The following is a 19,373-nucleotide window of genomic DNA, read 5'->3' on the forward strand; positions in this document are numbered from 1 at the left end:
GTTGTTGTTGAGTTGTAGATGCTGACGATGACGGTGTTGCTTATTGTGCCGAGTTGTAGTTCATGGTGCTGCTGCTGTTTTGCAGTTTTTTTTCACATTCACGTTGTATTTCGATTTTACAATCCATAACCGTCTGCGCTTTTGTAGCATCTGTGCGCCGCCTGAATGGGATTTTTCGCAAGTCATCGAATGATTGCGCGCGCACACGCCTTGTCTTCGCAACACTTTCCCAATCCTCCGCAGGGACAAGCAATCGGGCGGGCACTGTGACGAATGGGTATCTGCCATTGAAACTCGGTTACAAGGCTGTGTACTCGCATGACCGCATGAGATTTATTGAATTCAATCATGTCCAAACGTAATATTGAACTTGTGCTTTGAATTTTTTTAGTGTATGATGGTTTACTGGTATTACGTCTTTTGTTATCTATTGTTTTTGCTACTATTTTTCCCAAATCGCTAAATTCAAAACTAACCAATTTCAAAATACATACATATGTAGTTGGTACATGTACATGTATGCATATGTACTTATCGGTGTTTCCTACGTTACGGCCGTTTCATTCGGATACACCTTTTTTCATCAAAAAAACAATAGTTGGCTTTGGATCTGGATTCGTTTTGTCATGAGTAGCCTTGAGACTAGCCGCAAGGAATTTAAAACTTTACTTGCGGCACTCAAACGAATTAGAATCGCTGCTATCTGGAAAACAAGGGTGGTCTAGGTATTACCTAACCTATAATAAAGGGTGTTGTTTTAGACATGTGGTTTTCAAGAAGAGATAAAACGCATATGAGTCAGAATTTCTGAAACGGGCCACTTCAATTATGTGATATTTTATTTCCAATCAGCAATGATAGTTTTTCATAGCTATTGACAATGCAAACAAATGTCTAACTTTGATTTTACAAACAAAAAACTTTTTTTCTTATATATCGACAAGTGTATTTTTTTTGTCCTTTTTTACCTCAAAATTCAGTTACAGACGATCCAATAGACCGACTTTGACAATTCAACCATCATTTTCATTGCTATTCTAAACTTGAGCATAGGTTTTATTTATTTAAAAATAATTTTTAAGGGTAAATGTTTATAAAATTGCTGGTAAAAATACAAAAATAATAGTCTTCTCCACCACTTTTTCACACAGAAAAAAACCACATATGCAAAATTTTACTCTCTAAAATATTCTGTTGAGGAAAAAAAATGTATCGCAACGTGGAAAACCGTTATTTTTCTTGAAGGCTGTCGCGCAATGCAACGAGCGGGTTCGGGCTTATTTTGGTCAAGTGCGTCTGCAACCAGCGTGCCTCACCGGTTTATTTGCTTTCATGTGACAGAGTCAAAAATAAACAGTAAGTAAAAAGGTCGCATTTTTAATGCCGCCCGACCTTAAGATTGTTCTATACCAAAAAAATATACCCCTATTTTTTTATTTTGAAATAAAAAAATAGGGTGTACTCAAAGCGCTCAAAGTTTTCAATGTATTTTATATGGGGAAAAAACAACTTTTCGTAGAAATAGTGTAGAATTCTTGAAAATCAATATTTCTCGATCGGAAAACTTTGCTTATCTTCAGGAGATTCCCGGTAATAATAGCCAATTGTTCCTTTAACAATTTTTTCATGGTAACTATATCTTATAGGTCCTAGAAAATGCAATGGGGGGACCAATAAAAAATCTATAATCATAAAAAATGGTTAAATAAACAATTCGATATTAATATTTGAAGTCTCCTGAAGAGAACCACAGATTTACGATTGAAAAATATTGATTTTCAAGAGTTTTATACCATTTTTGCGAAAATTTGTTTTTTCCCCATATAAAGTACATGGAAAACTTTGAGCGCTGTGAGCACTCCCTAAATATTTTTTGATTTCAAAATAAAAAAAAATATGGGTATATTTATTTTCGGTTCAGAACAATCCTAGGGGTGGCGGCATTAAAATTCCGACTTTATTATTTTGGACCACTCTAATGTACATATGTGGTTGAAGAAAAAACACTGATTTTTATGGTATCACTGGTTTTATATGAAGTTTTACTATGACCATTTTATTTTTTAGTAACAGCTTCAAATAAACATATTCATGTAGACACATATATATGTAGGGAAATAATTGTGATTATATTTCGGTTTTCCTGATTCCATTGCACATACCGATTTACACGCGATAGAGATTTTCCAATTCGTAGTTAATTGTATTCGCTCGTGAACTGAGCGGTATACGCCCAGTTCACACAATTTTATTAATCTTAGAAAAGCGAAATATACCAATTTTTTCGCTATTTATAAACTTCTTGTCATTTCATTTCAACACCTATCTACTGGCACTCAAATAACAATTAGAGGTAAAAATTGTTTATGTACCATTTGTTTAATGTAAAACTACCATGTGACAGCGACAGTACGAACATATTTTGTCTACGATCAATGAATCGAGTATCTATACATACATGTGAGTGTACGTACTTACCTATGTATTTCCTTAATGCACAATCTAAGACCGGTTTCATTAAAAGAAACCAAAATAGTATTAGTAGTAGTTTTTCATTTTTGGCTTTCATTCCTCCTCTCGATAAGTTCGAATGCCAAATAGAACAAGCTCGAGAAATGGAGTTTTACATATTTTGTTATTTTATTGTTTATCATTTAAATCGCAAAGTAATTAACTGTTCAACGCATTTTGTTAATGGATGTCCAGATGGTGGTATGCATGTAGATATGTATGCATAGTACATTAGTGTGCGCCTTAGTTTTCAGCTTGGGCCTACAAAGCAATACTCCCTGTAAACAAGTTTGTTGTGTCATAAAACGTGATCTCCAAAAAAAATTTCAAAATCAGTAAAATAAACCCTTTCCTCCATTTAAAACCTTAGCGAAATTTGAATAATGGATTTAAATTTAAAAAGTTGCCGCAAAATGTTAATGCAATTTTCGTTGCCTAGTTTTCTTTATAATTTAAGGGTATTTACGGAAAAAAAAATGATTCCAGTTCAGTGCAAAAATAGCGCAAATAATTTGATTCTTTAGGGAAATACCATCTTTTGTTTTGGATGAGTCACCCGCGAGCGCTCGTGGAGATGTGCGTGACGTGCGTGATTGAGAAAACCGCCATCGTGAGCGTATAGGACCGTGAATAAAATATCAAATCAAACGTGAGTGTGCGTTAATTTTAAAACTGCCGGCGTGAGCGTGCGGGATTTTGAGCCGATATCACTGATGCGCCCATCTCTAAGAAGAGCTCTGTAACTTCAAATCTTATGAAAATATGAAAATGTTGTAGCCATATTTATAATCAGCGCGCAAAAATAGATTAAGTAACAATGAAACATATATGTATGTATACGATTTTTATACCCGAGCGCACTTGTGCACAAGGGTGTATTAATTTTGTTCACATAACGGTTGTTTGTAACAGCCAAAACGAATCGAGATAGATATAGACAAATGTATACATAAATGATCATAATGAATAGAGAAGTCTATTAAGCAATGTCTGTCTGTGCGTCCGTCTGTCCGTCCGTCCGTGTACACGATAACTCGAGCAAAAATTGAGATATCTCAACGAAATTTGGTATGTAGGTTTCCATTTATTCAAGGTAGGTTGGTATTGGTAATTGGCAAAATCAGACTGCAACCACGCCCACTTCCCATATAACGGTAATTTCCAGAAATAAGAAAACTGTGAGATTTTAGTAACTACTGAGGACAATTCACTCAAAATTGATATTTTTAATAATTTTCAGACCAAAAATAAGATTATTATAAGTTTTTGGAAAACGGGCGTAGCCATGCCCACTTATGGTTACATGTGTATATCTTGGTAACCCCTGCACCAATTTCTTCCAAACTTGGCACAGTTATTGGCCTTGGTACAATGTAAATCGGACGAGAACCACGCCCACATCCCATATAACGGTAATTTAGAGAAATACAAAATATTCGATAAATCTGTAAATATTAAAGCTAATTTATTCAAAATTGATGGTTGCAACAATTCTTTACCAGGAAATACGTTTATGATAAAATTCTGGAAAATAGGCGTGGCACTGCCCACTTATGATCACATATATGCATCTCGGTAACCGTTGTACCAATTTGTACAGGTATGATTATTGTGCTTGTCACATAAAAGCAAAATGTTGAAAATTATTGAAATCGGACTAAAATTACGGCCGCTTTTCATATAACGGTAAATTTCAGAAATGCTTGGAGCTTCAATATTTCGAAATTTAAGTACGCTAATTTACTCAAAATTGATACACCCCGGCTTACCATGTAGCGGTAGCTTTCGGAAAGGTGAAAAAACGTATATTTAATACTTGCGCCGGGTATTTAATATTCGGCCCCGCCCGAACTTAGACTTTCTTACTTGTTTTAAATTTATATTTTTCGCTGGACACGTTTTTATGACCATACGAACCTATCATGGAGAGTCTTGCTTTGTACCTTAACTAAAACAAAATTGCTTCCATGCAAGTGAGGTGCACACTAATGTATGTATGAACATATATGTACATACTTAAATATGTATAAATATATACATACGCTATCTAGTTAAGCTTGTTTTCGCGGTTTCCAACTGACAATTGCAATCGTGTGGTATGACGCAGAGCCACCTATGGCACAGTTCCAATGCCTACACTGGTAATTACCGCGTTCACTTTTGATATGTATTTGCTTAGATGTACCTAAGTAAATTAATAGGTATGCAATGAGGAGGTGTGTTCACATATATTCGCCGACATGTTAGCTACCGTTGTTGCATATGGCTTGCGGTCTAAATTGAGTGCGTTAAGGTTGATATTAACCGTGCACTGCCACATATGTACATACATATAGAGTCCGACCGATTCCAATTTTTCTTCGGGTACCGATGCCGATGCCGATTCCATAAAAAAATACAAACAAATGTATTAATTCATAAAATCAGTTAATTTAACGAAGTTAACAAAACAAAAGAAAACAAATAATTGAATTAATTGGCATGTTATGCAACATTATATACACATGTATGGTGTAAAAATATATGTACATAAATATATCACATTTATGTACATTATATAAGACACTTTTTTCTATGGTGCTAAGCAAGAAATATTTAGGAACATAAAATTTTATTTCGTTTTGTACTAAACTATTTTGCACTCAATGCATACGAACTTATATGCTAGGTATGTATTTACATTCATATAGTGGTCCACGAAATAAAAGAATTGCGATATTTTGACCGGTTTTGGGATTTGGTATTTGTCTTTTTACAACGCTTTTATCAACTTGCAATGTTGTGTTCCAGAAACTTTCAATGTTGTGGATCCAGAAACTTTCAATGTTGTGTTCCGACACCAAAGCAAAGCTTTGAAAAGCTCCTATAAAAAAGCATAGTGAATAGGGCGAGGTAAATGACATCTAGATGTCGCTCTATGTACTACGTTTGCTACACCGGAAATAGACGACACGCCATTTCTTTAAATAAAATTAGTTTGACTATTGTCAACTAAAACGAATGCTTTGTAAGTGAAGTGACTTGTGGACCACTTGAGGTATAGGTGGGCCAGTTGGTAACCACTTTGGGCCCAGTTGGTAACTAGTTCGTGGGACCAGTTGGTAACCAGTCGGGGACCAGTCCGGGAACCAGTTGGAACCAGTTTGGGAGTAGGCCGAAGCTACTTACCTTCGGCCCAGTTGGGGACCAGTTGGTCTTTTTAAGCTCCTGTGGCCGTTTTAAGGGTAATTCTTGGGCTCCTGCACTGCCGCTCGGGGTTTCTGCCTTCTACGGTGGTAATTTTGGGCCGGGTTGCCTGTTTTGGCGGATTGTTGTGCTGTGTGCCGCGTATTACGTGTACCGGGTACCACTTTCTCGAGCGAATTGCTCTGGGGAACCTGTTGTGTGAGTTGCTGGCTTTTTGGCTAGACTTTGAGGAGGGTTTATACACGCATATCGGCGGAAATAGACGACACGCCATTTCTTTAAATAAAATTAATTGGTGCTCGTTTGTATGTACATACATATGTAAATGCATGTGTGTGCACCTTTCTATTAATATCGTTGAATTATTTTAATATCTATTGCAAAATTTTATTCAGACAGGACTAAAAAGTAGAAAATAAATAATATAAAAAAAACTTTTTAATATACAACGCTTTTATAAATGGACTAAAAAGTAGAAAATAATACTTCTCAGTCCCATAGAATTTGTTTTGATAACTTTTGATTTTGAAATTTTAGCAAAAGTCATTATAAACAATCTATGAAATTGAAAATGAAAAGCGTGGGGCGCATGTAATACACTTGAATTGATATGAAAAGTAATATATGAATGTATGTATGTGGGTATATGAATAACGACCGCTTAAAATCGATTTCAAAGTTCTACTTTCGCTTTAGAAATTTTAGGTCTACGTTATGTAGTTTGACTATTGTCAATTAAATCGAATGCTTTGTATTGCATGCGCTCCACGTTTTTCATTTTCAATTTCATAGATTGTTTATAATGACTTTTGCTAAAATTTCAAAATCAAAAGTTATCAAAACAAATTCTATGGGACTGAGAAGTATTATTTTCTACTTTTTAGTCCATTTATAAAAGCGTTGTATACTAAAAAGTTTTTTTTATATTATTTATTTTAATTTAATGTTTATTATTTTTTTATAAAAGTCTACCTGGTTTTTTTTGAGAAATGAAAGGGTCCTTTATAGATTTTGCGAAAAAAGTGTTTTATTGTTAATTTGCCACAGATTTTACTTTAGTTGTATTGATTAGTTTTTAAATTTTAATCCTTATTTACATTTGTCAGCACTGTAAACTTTGAGAGAAAAGTTCATTTGGCACGCAGGTCCTCGTCAGTTAATTTATTCCATATCTTATATATAGTACCTTATACTCCCCCTTCTGTCCAACATCAGGCCTCATACTTATACCATTCATTCGACCAACCTTCTACAGTTTTTTTCTTTTTTGTATTGTTTTGTACAAAGCCTAAGAAAAAATACACCTGAAAAAGACTTGCGTGCCAAATGAACTTTTCTCTCAAAGCTTAAACTGCTGGAAAATGTAAATAGGGATTAAAATTTAATAACTAATTAATACAACTAAAGTAAAATCTGTGGAAAATTTACAATAAAATACTTTTTTCGCAAAACCTATAAAGGACCCTTTTATTTCTCAAAAAAACCGAGGTATTCGTCGCCACGCTGTAAATTCAGATTTCAAACTTTGTACAAAAATGAGAAAAATTCTGCTTATTTTCACCAAAATTTAAAACTTCTTAATCGGAATTTTGGTATGCAGTTTTGTAGGACATTTAATTAAGCTACTATAAAATCCCGTTAATTTTTTGATTTTTTTTTCGCTGGCAGTGTTCTCCATATAAAAGAAAATTGTAAAACATACGTTTTTATGGGAAAAACATGAAATACCTTCAACCAAAAAAAAAAATTCATTTTGTGAGCTGCCTGCAAATGTTTTTTGGTGTTGGCTGTCGCTTCACCTAAACTATGAAAAGAAATTGCAAAGAATCGGCGAAAAAAGACCGATGCCGATGCCGATGCTCAATTTTGTGCCGATACTAGCCGATGCCGATGCCGATTAATCGGTCGGACTCTACATACATACCAACATGTACGTATATTGTTAAGTTTTGACAATTTTTTTTATTATTTGAATTTTTTTTATACAATTATAGTTCAATCTATAGCAATGCCCATATATGTAAATCCCAGTTTCAAACTTTGTACAATTTCTAAAAAAAATTAAAAACACCTTCGAAAAAATGTCTTGTTTTTTAATGGCATGTCTTAGAAAGATTTCGATTTTGCATTTATGTTGTGCAGTGACACGTCAAGAACAAACGAACAGTATTTTGTCAAGTCTGCACTAAAACTGAATGCATACCCAAAAATTCTGAATAAAAATATTGAAATTTTGAGGAAACTTTGCTAATTTTTTTTTATACAAAGTTTGAAACTTCGATTGTCATGGTTTTTGTTATAGAATCAACCATTTATATTTATTTAAAATAATGAAAATTAAATTGAAAAAAGTAAAGAAGTATAAGTTCGGACGAAACCGAATTTTCTATACCCGACGCAGGTATCAACTATCGTCGTTCCAACTTTCTTTATATTACCTAAAAGTCTATAGCAGTCTTATTTATTGTTAAGAGATTGTTATAAGTATTTAAGAATAAATGAATGTCCTCAGCTAGTGAAATATCGGAATTTTCATATATCCAGAAATTTTAATAATTTTCAACGAATTGCTTTTTCGTACCAAGGTTATTAAATGCACCAAGTTTGGTAGAAATAGATAAATTGGTTACCGAGATACACATTAGTGGTCATAATAATCTAATTTCCTGCTCATAATAACTATCGATTTTGAGTCAATAAGGTTCAGTAGATACTGATTTATCGCAGTTTTCGTGTTTCTGTAAATTACCGTTATTGGGAGGTGGGCGTGGCTGTTGCCCGATTTCAAAGATTTTCAACAAATTTCTTACCTGGATCCTAAGTAAAGCTCGTACCGAGTTTGGTAAGGATTGGTGAAGCGGCTACTAAGATACAGTATTTCATCATAAGTGGGCGGGGTCACGTCCCTTTTCCAAAAATGTTATAATAATATTATTTTGTACCAAAATTCTACTTTACATACTAATTTTCAACAATTTGGATCCAGTATTTACTCAAATACCATAGTTTTTGCATTTTTCGAAAATACCGGTATATGAGAAGGGGGCGTGGTTAAAGTCGGATCTCGCCCATTTTCAATAGCAACCTTGAGTAAAGGGCAACTCGGGCTATCGTGTACACGGACAGACTGACGGACGGACAGACAAACATGGCTTAATCGACTTCTCTTTTCATTCTGATCTTTTATGTATACATTTGTCTATATCTATCTCGATTCCTTTAGTCTGTTACAAACAACCGTTATGCGAACAAAGTTATAATACACTGTGCACAAGTGCTCTCGGGTATAAAAACTGTAGTACAATCAATATGAAAACGGCGATACGGTAAATTTCTGATATCTACTAGAGATGGAATAACGTGTAATTTTCTACGTGTCACGCTTTTTCACGCGTGAGCGGTTTTGAGAGAAAAATCACGTAACTTCCGTGATCGTGCGTGACTGATATTTTTGCTGGCGATGGCGTGCGTCAGTTAGATTTTCCGTCAATGACGTAATTCTCACATATTTATGTATGTATGTGTATTTTCAACCAAAATAAAATCGTTAACTACTACTGTTTAACTTAACTTAACTGTATATACGTTTAAGGAGTTCAAAGGTACAACGGATGAATCTGCAGAAAAAGTTTTTGAAGACAATAATGCGGAAATACAGATTAATTTGAAAAAATCAGAAAACAAAAGTTGTAACCATGTTTTAAAATTCTGGGAGAAAGCTAAAAATTTACCACTTCTTAGAAGCTTTTCAAGGCAAATTTTAAACATACCAGCTAGCTAAGCAACTAGTGCATGTGTTTTTTCTGTGTCAGGCAGAATTCTAGAAGAAAGACGTACACGACTGATTGGTGAAAACCTCCACAAAACATTACCTTTAAACCAAAGTATGAGCTTATGTAATTTTAAAATTATTTACATTGAATGAATATTGACGCGAATTCTTTTCTATACTCGTAGTACATATGTATGTACATATGTATGCTTGAAATTTGTTTAAAAAATAATAATAGTGCGTTATAAAAACCTATTTATGCATATGAATGCTACTTACATAAATAATGTTTCGATTTGAAAAAAAATTAGTGTGCGTGATTTACGAAACCATCAACGTAAGTGTGCGTGAAAAATGGTATAACCCTTTTCAGCGGTCCTTTAGTATATTTATGTATGTATGCTCCAAACGCGGCATTCAATATTTGTTTATTTTTTATTCACTTTTCACAATTATGCTGATGAAGAACACACATGCATACATGCAAACATACGTACATACCTATATATATATAGGTATTTACCTACAAAGATAAATACTCAACAAGCAAAATATGATGATCGCCCTAAAGGGAACACTAGCAACCGTTCGGTCGAGATTCCAAAAGTGACTTCTGGCAGGACAGTGCAACCGGCATCAAACTAATGCAACGCACTGTTCCAAAGTCTCACAAACGGCGATGACACCGACAGAGTGACGGATGAGCCGTGTCATTTGATGTTAATGTTGTGACATTTATCATCGACTCGCGTCCAAGTAGTACATGCATCCGCACATGAATGCATGTACATTAGCAGTAGGAACCTGATTATCACTGTGTGCTGGCGCTGAATTCGAAAACCGTCTAAGTTATTAGAAATTTAAGCATTTGACTCTTTCGCTATTTGGGCAGCCAGCAGAGCAAGTTCAGATGCTCACATTCTGAAGCTGGTTGATATGCTGCAAATGAGACACACTTCTAACAGCACATACCTCTATAAACATATTTTCCTTGGTTATAAATAGTGGCGTGTGACCTGATCCAACGATAACCACTAAATATGTATGCATATGTACATACATACCCAGTCGAAATTTTAAGCATACGACATCGCTGTTGGTGGCATGAACTTGCTGCTGTGTATACATGCCAATATAAATGAACCATTTAACACGCGTGGTTTCTCAGAGCGTATGCGTACCTTAATCATGCACTTGTACTACTGCTGTATGCATATGGCGGTATTAATGTTTCAAATATACAAAAATGCATTAATGGAACAGTATTAAAGCATTCTTACAAGATATGTATCCCCATATGTAAATGCTACTTTTCTGATACATTTGAATATACGGGGACATACAAACAAGTAGCATTTACATATTCAAATGCATATCTTGTAAAAGCCCGTTTGTGCTGAAAATAGTATCGCACAACACGTCTGTTCACCAAAATTTTTGTACAAGACTGAAAATATTACAAAAACTCCACTTCAAATTGATCAAGAAATGTACTTAACACAACGACAACGTTCATTCGCTTGCAATTCGCTGGAATTTGAATTTATTCGTGGACATTTATGACTACGCATGAATTGTTCACACTATTCACTCATATAGCAAGCATTCTTCACGAATGCATACAACTGATTTCTACTGGGTACATACATACCAACATAATTATTTTCTTCCCATGGGACCTATGTTCCATGTTTAAAATTGGGAAATTGTTAGCCATGTCATAACAAACTAATTCTTATTTGTTGGTTTAAATGCGTGATTGATTTGTATTGGTAGCCTCAAGTGCAAAAAAAGTTAATTATAACTTGAAAACTTAAGGAAGTGCTGAAGATATTGATTCTGAATTTAGAGTGATGAAAGATTTGTATACGTGGTAATGCAAGGCATACATACATATGTACATGAGTATGTACTATATGGATTTATATGGCTACTTGAAGTTTTTTCTCTGCACGCGATCTATTTTCGGTATACGTACATATGTATATGCATATATGTATGAGGATGTGCATTTTGATACATACATACATGCATATATGTGTATGTATAAATGTATATACATTAGAGTGGTTCAAAAAAACACTATTTTTGGAAATTCATAAACGCTACATCGAAATATTGTTATTTGCTATAAAAAACGAGACACGTATTTTTTTATTTTGAAAAAAAAAGAAAGTTTTTTAGGGGTTTTTTATAAAAACGCTGATGTTCTAAATTTTTTTTATTTTCGTGACATGTTAAAATGCATCTTAAAATGTGGTTTTTACATGTAATTACTCTGGTATTATTGGGGAACATTCCCTTAATTACATACCTGTCTTAGACAAATAGAATGGGCTTAGTGCCCGAAAATGTGCTTTCGGAAAGAGACAACTAAAATTAAAGCGTTGATACTGAACGACTTACGCATTGTCATGGGTTGGGACTTGTTACCAGTGGGCTTCTGGGGTTGCTAATTACGAAGCTATGTCAGATTTTCAAAATTCAATTTAACATGCCACGAAAATAAAAAAATTGAGAACATCAGCGTTTTTATAAAGAATCGACCAGCGCGTCCTCTAAATTTTTTTTTCGAAATAAAAAAAAGTGCCTTTTTTACCACAAATAACAATAATTTTAGGTAGCGTTTATGAATTTTCAAATAAAAAAATTTAACCACTCTAATATACATAGATAGGTATGTTGTACATACTACGTACGTGTTGCCAATGGATTAATGAGAAAAGTTTTCAATGACAATTAAGAGCGAGTATTCTAAATATTATGAATGGAAATTTTAGTTCTTTGATATTGTTCATGATTTCAGAATTATTACGTTTTAAAATAAGAAATCATTGAGCGCTTACCGACTCCAGCCACATGTATTTTCTTCATCCATGGATATATGATTCTTTCGCCATCTGTTGTTTCTCTCATTAAATCGTCATCTGAATCCGAGTCACCCAAATCATCGTCATTTCCGTTGGAACCCAACTCATCTGGTGATCTATCTAACATAAGACGATCCTCTTCTAGCATGTCATCCTTGAAATATTAATACGGTGCAATAAGTGTTAATATACATATGTATTTTCAACCTGCTATGTATATACATATATACTCATTATTATTTACATTTTCTGAGCCAGTATCATCACAGCGCAGTCTCATTCCCAGCTCTTGTAGCTGTTGGCCCGCGGGTGCAGCTTCCTCAATCCGTTTTTCCAGCTTAAGACCTTAAAAGAGAAAATTTCAGATAAATATTTTAAGTATATATATATTTAATCGAGTATGCATATGAATAATGTGAGTTCCCCTATTAAAAAAATTCCGTTCATTAATGTCTATATAGTCACCTTAATTCACTAACCAACATTTTTTTCAAAACTGCGTATTTTGGTAGGACGTATTAAAATACATCTTCAGTAAAAATTTTAACAATTTAAAAACAAAAAAAAAACAGTTACATGCCACTTTAAAAAGCCCTACCTGTTTTTGATACTCTTTTCATAATGTTTTTTGCTTCTCCTGTAAATTTGTTGGTTAGGGCCTTTGTGAATTAAGGTAGTATGTATGTAAATATGTACACTCTAAACAAAAATTGTGTAGATTTCCTACCTTAAAGGTAGGTTACTGGTTTCTACCTTATTATTCGCGAAATTACGTGCTCGATTATACAACGACTAGTTTATTTAAATTTCGGACATTTTAGAGTGTAATATAGCTGCTGTGGTGTGCATAAATTAACTTCGAAAGTGTGTACAAGCTACAAAATACACATCTGCTCTTTGATTTCACCCGTAAAATTGTGTAAAGCCGCTAACAAAAATGATTTTTACACACGAAAATGTATAAACGATAAAAATACATATTCATCGTGTAAATTTACCAAAAAATTGTAAAAATAAACAAAAATATACTCAATTTATAGTCGCATTTTTAAAAAGATTTTTTAGGGTGTAGGTACTAGATTTTGCCCGCACCAAAACCTTTTTGTATAAAAGGGAAAATATACGACACCAGCTTGCTGGCTCCATCAAGTGATTGTACCATCAGGCTCGAAGCATATAACTTACTAGCATGCTGGTACAATATTTATTTCTTTGCGAATGAGGTCCGGGAAAGATCGAAATGATTAGAGCCGAAATTTCATAATTTTTCTACCATTTTGCTAAACATTGTTTTTTTTTTGTTTTAATTTTTTTAATCTTCCACAAACACAGCTTTGACTCATAATATGCAAGAAATTTCCGCTGAAATACTTTCTACTTAGAAACATGAGCTAATTTCACCACTCACGACACCAGCATGCTCCTACAATCATAAATAGTTTTTGAAGTCACACCAGCAGCTGGTACAATCACACCACAAGAACATACACGGTCAATCGACTTCATGGGCCATTTAACGCTCTATTAGGCCAATTTTTGTATGAGTTGAAAAATTCAGGAATGGGTGAGAGAGAATGGCACGAGAAATCCAAAAATGATGTCCATTTCGATCTGTGACAGTAACTTTTTCCTACAGGGGAGAAAAACAAAGACCGTCTGGAGACGGGCTCACCGATATACATTGGACGTATTTTCAGCTTTCTCTTACACAATGGGTTTTTATATGTCGGCAAGCCGGTCAGTAGACGGTCTGTGTTCGAAAGCAATTTTCTCCATTTCGAATGGTGACCTAATTATAAAACTTATATCAAAATATTGTGCTTTTAACTACGAAACCCACTGAATTTTTTTGTATCAAAAAATGTTTCAAAGGAAAAAATTTCTTTAATTACGAAATTACTTAATAGCAAGAAATAATTAATTTTAACCGAGTCTTTCACAATCTGTGATTCAACTGCCGATTAAAATAAAACGGATTAAAATTTACATCGTCGTAAAGGTACGCTTTTTTTCTAAATTTCGTGCTTTTCGAATACAGAAAAAGATTATTATAGGTGCACTAAATACGTGTTTAGTTAACAACCGTCTGGAGGCGGTTCAGCCTACTAGAGAATTAACAAATTATGCATATATAAAAACGTAAGGAACCTATATATATACATATATGTCCGTCTTTCTTAGTTTAAAAATTCATCCATGATTATAATGGGGCGGCGCCACGCCCATTATCCAAAAGTTTATAATAATCTAATTTCCTGCTAAGTGGTTATTGTAATTATCGATTTTTAGTCTATTAGCTTTAGTAGTTACTGATTTGTCGCAGTTTTCGTGTTTCTGTAAATAACTGTTATATGGGAGGTGGGCGTGGTTATTGCCTGCTTTCAAATATTTTCAACAGATTTATTAGCTAGGCCCTAGGCAAGGCTCGTACCGAGTTTGGTACGGATTTGTGAAGCGGATACTGAGATACAGCATTTCATCATAAGTGAGCGTGGTCACGCCCAGGTTCCAAAAATTTCCCTTGGATAAAGGGAAACCTACGTACCGAATTTGGTTGAGATATCTCAATTTTTACTCGAGTTATCATGTACACGGACAGACGGACGGACAGACAGACATGGCTTAATCGACTTCTCTTTTCATTCTGAGCATTTATGTATACATTTAACACAAACGGCAATAAAGAAAAATTTGCTTTATTTCACTTTTAAATGGGAAATAATCCCAAAATCTGAGTTTTGCTTTATTTCCAACAAAAGTTGGAAATAAAACAAATTTTGCTTTATTTCCCATTGCTTATTTATACTATTTGTAACAAAAACAGTTTACTGACAGAAGGAAAAAGAACTTTGTTTATTCCAAAAATACAATTAAACTAAAAATGTGACATAATCCATAATATTCACAACGTATTTTTACTTATGAAAAGTCTAACAAAATAGGAAAATAGTCATCTTTAATAACTGCTCAGCAAATTGAACATAGCGCTTTTGCATGAATTTTATCTGCATGCTTTTTTAAATTTGTTGGAAACATTGCTGGAAAACCTTAAAATGTTTGCATGCAACCATGGCGCAATAAACAGTGAAGTTATAAAACAGCTTTCTCGCTTTATTTTCTGTCATTCGGCTCCCTTATAGTCAAATTTTAAAGGCAATTTTTCAAATAAGGCAGTGTCAAAATCTTTTTTCTCGCTCTAATTACACGGTCAAAAATTTGGGTTTAATTTTTAAACCGCGCTGGGACTACTGCCTTTTTTAATCTTTTAAAGTCCAAAAAGTTCGTGGTTTAAAAATCAAGCCAAAATGTTTTAATTCTAGATTCTAGGTTTCATATATAGCAAATTGAGTTTAAAATCTAAACCGAAATAGAAAATGTTTGCACACAGCGAAATGTGGTGTTGATTCAAACTCAACATATGAAAGCACATTTACATGCTTGGCTGTAGCTAAGTGTGCAAGGATGCTTGATACAGTTGGTTGCTACCAAGACTGTCCGGGTTCAATCCCCATCAGACCTTTTTATTTTTTATTCTTAATTATGAAAATGTTTGGGTTTAAAATTTAAATCGAACTGTTTAAATTCTAAACCTAACATATGTGCTCTCTTTTTTTAGTCTTCGAAGGTTTGTATTTAAAAAGTTTAAAATTAAAACCGAAATTTTTAACCGTCTACATAACCTGGGATAATTCCGCCATGACATGGAACAAACAAAAGTTTCCGTTCCTGTTCGCAGCATATAACACAGAGAATATTGTTTTGAAATTTATCTTCAGTTAAAATTTCTGCATTATCATCACTTGTTTCACCATATCCAAAATGTGGATTTCGTTCACGCAAAAATATGTAAAATTTTACCTACTCTCAGACTCTAAATTTGAACGTATACTAGGTACAACCAGGTGGTAAGAATGGCGCAATAAACAGGTGAAGTAATAAAACAGCTTTCCCGCTTTATTTTGACATTCGACTGTCTTATAGTCACATTTTATAGGCATGTTTTCAAATAAGGCAGTGTCAAAATATTTCTTCTCACTCTAATATTACTTCACCTGGTATAATTCCACCATGGGTGGGGTGCATGCAATAACACCATACGCAATAATTCCCATTACTTGGACATTAAAAAGCAGTTTCAGAAGTGAACTAGCATCATTTTATTATTATTCTTTTTCTAAACGGTTATAATACCAGCAGAGCATAATTGCGAAAGTAGGGGATGGGGCCGGGGGACGCGAGCGCGAGCGCGAGCGCGAGCGCGAGCGCGATGTCGAACGCGGCGCGGCGCGGCGCAGGGTGGCGCGCTAGCGCAAACGCGGACCGCCGCGACGCTGGGCACTTTCAAAATTGTCTACTTACAAATCCGTCCATTTAACTTGTTCATGTACTACTTTTTGTCGAATGTAACTGGGTGACTACCTACATATCGCACACCGTCTTCAAAAGAGTCACAACTCTTTTTAAACAAATTATACAAATAATTTGCTCCAGCTCTTGCTGAAAGGTAAATAAAAGGTCTGGGTACATTTTTAGCGCATAATTTCAAAAATGCCAAATTTTGAGTTGTGACTCTTTTGAAGACGGTGTGCGATATGTGCACTATTTTGCTTTATTACTCAAAATGTTAAGTTTAAAAGTTGGTCTTATTACTCAACGAGGAATGAAATATGGCAAATTTGTGTTATTTCACATTCAATTGGCAAATAACACAAATTTGCGTTATTGCTGTTTGTGTTATTTCAAACCATTTTAGACCCCTCCGACAATCTCATTGCACTCATAAAGGTCGAAATTTGGTAAAACCCGTTCTACTTGTCGCTCCAAAGGGATATAGGCTTGCGATTCAATAGCGCTCCTTCTCTAGGAATAACGATAATACGATAGAGATACAGATAGAATGACGGGATGGGTTCAGGAAAATTGCATAATTGTTGTCGATAGAGAATATCGCGATGCCACTGAATTACTTGTCCCTCCAAAATCACGCCACACCTCGCCACCCCGTTCAACAAACATACGCAGGTATCTGAAAACAACTCTTTTGTAATTATTCACTACGTTTAAGATCTGCACTAGTCGCATTCTTTGATGGTGACGTACGGTACGGTGCGGTACACTCCCGTACGATTAACAAAAATAAACTAAAAACGGGTTTTGAAAGTATAAATGATGAGCAAAGATGAGAAAGCTTTGGGTGTTTTCGAGAGAACCATTTTACGCCAGATCTATGGCGCTATTCGCTTGGGCAACTGGTGCCGAAGAAGATGAAATGACGGACTATGCGAGCTTTACAATGACATGAACATATTAAGGAGAACACAACGCCCTCATTAATGACGATGCTCCGATTCCGAATAGCAATGATGCATGGTTTCAGCCCAGCAAAAAACACGATTACCACAGAAGCGAAAGTGGAAACGAACTAGGGCATGTCATTGGCGGTAAGCCCTTACCCGCAGCATTACCTTCAAACGAAGGGGGAACGCATGGATAAACAGAATCCAGAGAAGCGAACAAAAAATACCTTACATAGAAACTAATGTAGAATGCCTAGATAAGTACATACTTATTTATATTAAATTGGAATCAGAAAATGTCTTAAAATATTAAAATTAATTAAAATTTTTATAAATCAGTTTTTATACATACATATGTATATATTTAGGTATTTAGATTTTACTTAAAAATCGGTATGTACATACATGCATATTTAATTAAGCTTAAAATTGTACTTCCTCACTCAAGTACTTCACTTCATTGACTGACTTCAACTTCGGTGCAAATTGAACAAAGCAAAACATGATTTTTATGCGAGACAAATTTCCACAGAAAGTAACGGTAGAAAAAGAATTTTTGGATATTCATTCCATTTTTCAGCTGACGACGATGCAGCATTCTACTTAGCATTCTCCGAAATGAAGCAAAGAAGCGAAATTCAAAAAAATATTGTAGGACATTATACTTTGCATTAACGGTAATTCGTAAAAGAAGCGAAAAAGTTCGAAGGCATTATAACGTTACCACTAAAAGCGATTACCGATTTTTTGCTGGGAGCGTGCAATAAGAGAAAATAATGCTTTTGAGGCCGTTATCAATTCTTAATAGTTTTAATTGTTTTATACATTTATTAAGGGAATATGTTGGACCGATAAGGAATAAGGCCCGTTTACATACAACGTTGGCGCTGCGTTGGCGTTGGCGTCGCTTCGACAGCTGACTGTGAATACATGAACTCAAGTGCAGTCGTTACATGAACATAGCCAAAATTTGGCATTGCTAACGGCAACACAAAGCAGAAAAAAGGCTAACTGTCAACATTTCGCGTGCGTCGTTTTCCAGCTGTTGCAAATAATTAAAATTAGTTGCGTTCCCTAACTCGCAAGATGTTGCAAGAATTTACAGGAATTTACCCGAAAGGGTTCCCGGTCCCCTCTTTGTCAGAAGTTGCAAGATTTTACCCGAAGAATTTTTGCTGTTGAAATCTGGTAAAGTGTCAAACCATCAGCTCTTCAAACGATTTAAAAGTTGAATAAACAAAAACAAAAGTTCATCAGCATTTTCACCTTATTTAATATATCGTAGCAAGAAACTAATAAGTTTTGTTAATATTTTTGTTAATTTGCTTATGTATTTGCGTATAATTTAGCAGATCGCCAAATGATTAAAAACTGCTATGTAAACAAAAAATGGCGTAGACGGTGTATTTGACAGTTTACTAGTTTTTACCCGAAAAGCTTTCCCTTACTTTTTGGGGTTTCTCTTATTCTCAGGCAGTAATTTTGCTTTTTGACAGTTTAAAGGTCTTATCCAGAAAAGTTAGGAACGAAACTATTATGTGAAGTATTTTTCCTTTTTAATCAAATGCTGGCAAAAAATATCGTTATTAATGCAATTACACTGTAAGTAAAATATATAGATTTGAAATGACAAAAAAAATGTGGGGTCGTAGATTACGGCCCTGCATACCGTTTTCATAGATCAAGTCATTTTCGCAAGATATGTTCATTTTAAATTTGCATTGTGAATGAAAAAAA

General features: G+C 34.5%; 1 protein-coding gene across 1 annotated transcript in view; it reads right to left on the minus strand.

The window, feature by feature from the left end:
* The window catches only part of LOC118738094 (homeotic protein deformed), a 131,199-nt gene that overhangs the window by 87,275 nt on the left and 24,551 nt on the right, over positions 1-19,373 (minus strand). The window contains exons 2-3 of the mRNA XM_036469015.1: positions 12,584-12,684; positions 12,316-12,493 (exon numbers count right to left, since the gene is read on the minus strand). Of these exons, the coding sequence (XP_036324908.1) occupies positions 12,316-12,493; positions 12,584-12,684 (279 nt within the window). The remainder of the gene's footprint in view (positions 1-12,315; positions 12,494-12,583; positions 12,685-19,373) is intronic.

This window comes from Rhagoletis pomonella, unplaced genomic scaffold, assembly GCF_013731165.1.
Source record: "Rhagoletis pomonella isolate Grant_MI unplaced genomic scaffold, Rhpom_1.0 Rhpom_scaffold_00004, whole genome shotgun sequence".
NCBI lineage: Eukaryota > Metazoa > Arthropoda > Insecta > Diptera > Tephritidae > Rhagoletis > Rhagoletis pomonella.